The sequence below is a fragment of the Atta colombica genome, unplaced genomic scaffold (assembly GCF_001594045.1).
Source record: "Atta colombica isolate Treedump-2 unplaced genomic scaffold, Acol1.0 scaffold261, whole genome shotgun sequence".
In the NCBI taxonomy this organism is placed as follows: Eukaryota; Metazoa; Arthropoda; class Insecta; order Hymenoptera; family Formicidae; genus Atta; species Atta colombica.
In genome coordinates, this window is record NW_017259361.1 from 431,951 (window position 1) to 435,591 (window position 3,641).

Here is a 3,641-nt window from a genome sequence, read left to right on the forward strand (position 1 = left end):
ATATACATTACATATTCTCTAAAAAATCTATCAACACATAAATTTTATATTAATATAAATGTTGGAATAAAATAATTAAAATAATTAAATTAATGAGAGTAAATTCAATAAAAATCACAATTTATCATATATAAAAATCAATAACTTTAAATTCTCCGAAATCAAAACTATTTCCGATTTTATTTTAAAGATTTTCTCTTAAATGTTTGATAAAAAAATTTTAATCAAACATTGATTAAAATCTGACACAAAAAATATATGTATGGACTACAGACTAACTATTTTAATATTTACTATAATAAATTACTATAAATATTTATTATTACTATAAATATTTTAATAATTTCTTATTGTAAAAAAACATTCAAATAAAAATTGCATTTCTAAGAGAAAAATATATAACATACGTATTCATTTTTTATAGCACTAGAAATTACAAAAGATGTTACGCAAGCATCATTTATTCACAAATTATGTATTGTATTTATATTTGTATGTACGAAATAATAAGAGAAAATATTATGATTACAAATAGAACTTGTTATTTTTAAATATATACATATACATAATATTTTATACACACACACGCACATGCGCGCGCGCGCGCGCGCACGCACGCACACGCACACAAAGAGGATGTCCCGCACATTATTGACAAAGCGCTCTTGTGTAGAGTGAACTAAACTGAGTTAAAAAATTCCTATTTTGCAATTTTCACAATAATCAACAAGATATTAATTACTAAAAATCGTCGAATATTGGTCTTCAATCATTTTTTATTCAAATACTATCAACTTTACAGAAAAACTTTACAGCAAGAGACAAAAATACTTTCAGCATGCATTATAGTTATAAAATAACCGACGTACTGACCAATGCAACATACGATACATATTTAGAAAAAAGATTTATAATATTTAAATATAATTGGCATAGATCCTAGCTTCAAATATATTCTTTGTTTCATTCTTCCCACATCATAAGAAAAACATTCTTTTTATTTCTTTTTTTTTTCAGTAATATAATAATTTACATCAATAAATTATAATTAAGATTAATTATAATCAATTATGTACATGTTATACGTTTTATACATAGGCACTGACGAGTGCCTATTAAAAACTATTAAAAACTGTCAATCCTAGTCAAATTTTCATCTTCACAAAAAGGGCCCCGAGAGGTTATTGATTCAGTGAAGGTAATTGAAGAACGTTGACATTATCGACAATTGATACTCAGTCAATATATTATTGTATTGTGATACAGGAAATTTAAATTATTAGTAATAAACATTTATTAAATTTAAATTATTAAAATATTATAATTTAAAATATTTGAACGAAAAAATTCCTTGAAAATATTACTTTATTTTCTCCAGGAAACATATACATCATCTGTTCGGTATCTTTGAACGCAAGTAGTTTGTGTCCAAGGAGTACCACCTTTGCTTTTGTATTGAAGCAATCCAGCAACCGCGATCATTACACCGTTGTCTATGCAGAACCGTTCATCCGTTGCATAAAGAGTCGCATTTCTTTCCTTACACATGATATTCATCATTTGCTGCAATCTTTCATTACACCCCACGCCACCCACGATCAATACCTCATTTGATCCTACATGCGCCATTGCACGTTCTACAATATTACTCAATGTAAAAAAATGAAAAAAAGATAAGAAAAAAAATTTATTTCTACTTGAAGTTACCTGTAACTTCGATGAGCATAGCAAATACAGTCTCTTGCAAAGAGAAACATAAATCTTCAGGAGTGAATGCCTTTGTATCAAGCCATTTGGAAAGATGTTCCTCCATGTAACTTAAAATACCAGAAAATGATACATCCATTCCTTTCACAACATATGGTAACAGTACCAGTTTCTCACCTCTTTTTATAAAATAATTTATTTGAATCCAGTATAAATTTAAGCACAAATATAAAATTAATCAAATTTATATGAAGATTAAATAGTAATCAAGTAAAAATTTACTTGCTTTTTTGCTAATTGCTCTATATTATATCCAGGAGAAGGATTGTTTGAGAGCTTTAATAGCCTTGCAAATCTGTCCAAACAATTTCCAACTGCTATATCAATTGTCTCACCAAAGATACGATATCTTTGTTGAGAATATGCAATGATTTGAGTATTTCCACCAGAAACATACAAAACGGTAGGATTTTCAGTACCAGCAATTAAACGTCCCATCTCAATATGACCAATGCAATGATTGACTGCAACTATAGGTTTATTATATAATTGAGCGACAGTCCTAGCTACTAAAGCAGTAACTGTCAATGGTGCTCCCATTCCTGGTCCTTTTGTATAACAAATTACATCCACATCTTTCAGACTAATTTTTGCATCATCTAAGGCTTCTTGTAAAACTTCTAATACATATTTTCTGTGATGTTGAGCTGTTTCTCGAGGTAAAAAACCTAATATGAAAACACATCTAGATTACAGATTGTTACTATATTTATCTAATATTTAAAACTTCTGAATATAAATCTACTAAAAAGTTTATAAGAAATACTTAATAAACTTCATTTTAAAAATAACTAAAGAACCTTATATATTGTGAAATAGATACTTTCTATTTTTATTACTTTTTTTTTACGATACTATATTAATTTTAATTTCAATTAAATCTAATTCATGAAGGACAAGAACATTAAAGAAATAAATAAATAATATGTCATATGCAATTAATATATGGTACAAATTAATATATAGAATACAATGTATTCTATAGATTATATTTATTAATTTTATATTAATGTAAAATTTTAATTGTAGACACAATTATGATTCATATATACATAAAATTTGATTTTTAGAACTTTAATTTTAAATATAAATTCAATTCAATTATATTAAAAAATATATACTATACAACTGACTTATACTACACGATATTTTTTAATAAAATTAAAATACTTATGCACAATTTAATTTTATGTAAATTTACTTTTTTTCACATTTCTAACTATAGAAGTATAATTAATTGGAATTATAGTTTGCAATTTGGACACGTAAATAGTAATACAAACTAAATAGAAAGCAAAAATAATATTAATGCAAGAAATAACTTGCATTAATAAAAAATTTAATATATATTTGAGCATTTATATAAAATATTACTTTGAGATTCTTACCTTCTCCTGGTGGAGTAACATAAGTATGTCGTACGTTCGATAATATATGTTGATCGCGAATTATTCCTACACCCAGTTTATTCGCACTACCTTCAAATCCAATTGCTATGACCATTTTTCGCAAGTTTTTCGTTTTATAAACTAAATAACAATAGTAAATCGTTTATGGTCAATGAGCTTTATTAGAGAGAAACCTGAGAAAGACTATGTCGGCGTTTTTCGTAACACCGAAAAAACACTCGTAACACTGAAAAATCACCCGTATACTACCGCCAATACATTTATTTTCGATTTGGATACTACGTACTACATTTTCTGACCCTGTCGATAAAATCATAACCACCGCGAACGAAATCGAGTGACAATTGACGATTATTAGTAAGTATGAATTGTAATATTATAATAACTTATATTTATTTATATTTATTCGGTTGAAGTGCATTAGTATGATATGCACTATAATAGACGTGAATGACAGAATTTAAT

The 3,641-nt window shown here is 26.5% G+C and overlaps 1 protein-coding gene across 1 annotated transcript; it reads right to left on the reverse strand.

Annotated features, from left to right (window-relative positions):
• Positions 1–1,230: 1,230 nt before the first annotated feature.
• On the reverse strand, positions 1,231–3,371 carry LOC108689209 (probable tRNA N6-adenosine threonylcarbamoyltransferase). The gene is made up of 4 exons (XM_018195876.1): positions 3,156–3,371; positions 1,994–2,435; positions 1,708–1,886; positions 1,231–1,637 (listed from the first exon to the last, which is right to left on the reverse strand). Exons 1-4 carry the CDS (start codon positions 3,268–3,270, stop codon positions 1,366–1,368), a joined length of 1,008 nt encoding a protein of 335 aa, XP_018051365.1. The 5' UTR covers positions 3,271–3,371; the 3' UTR covers positions 1,231–1,365.
• Positions 3,372–3,641: the final 270 nt, after the last annotated feature.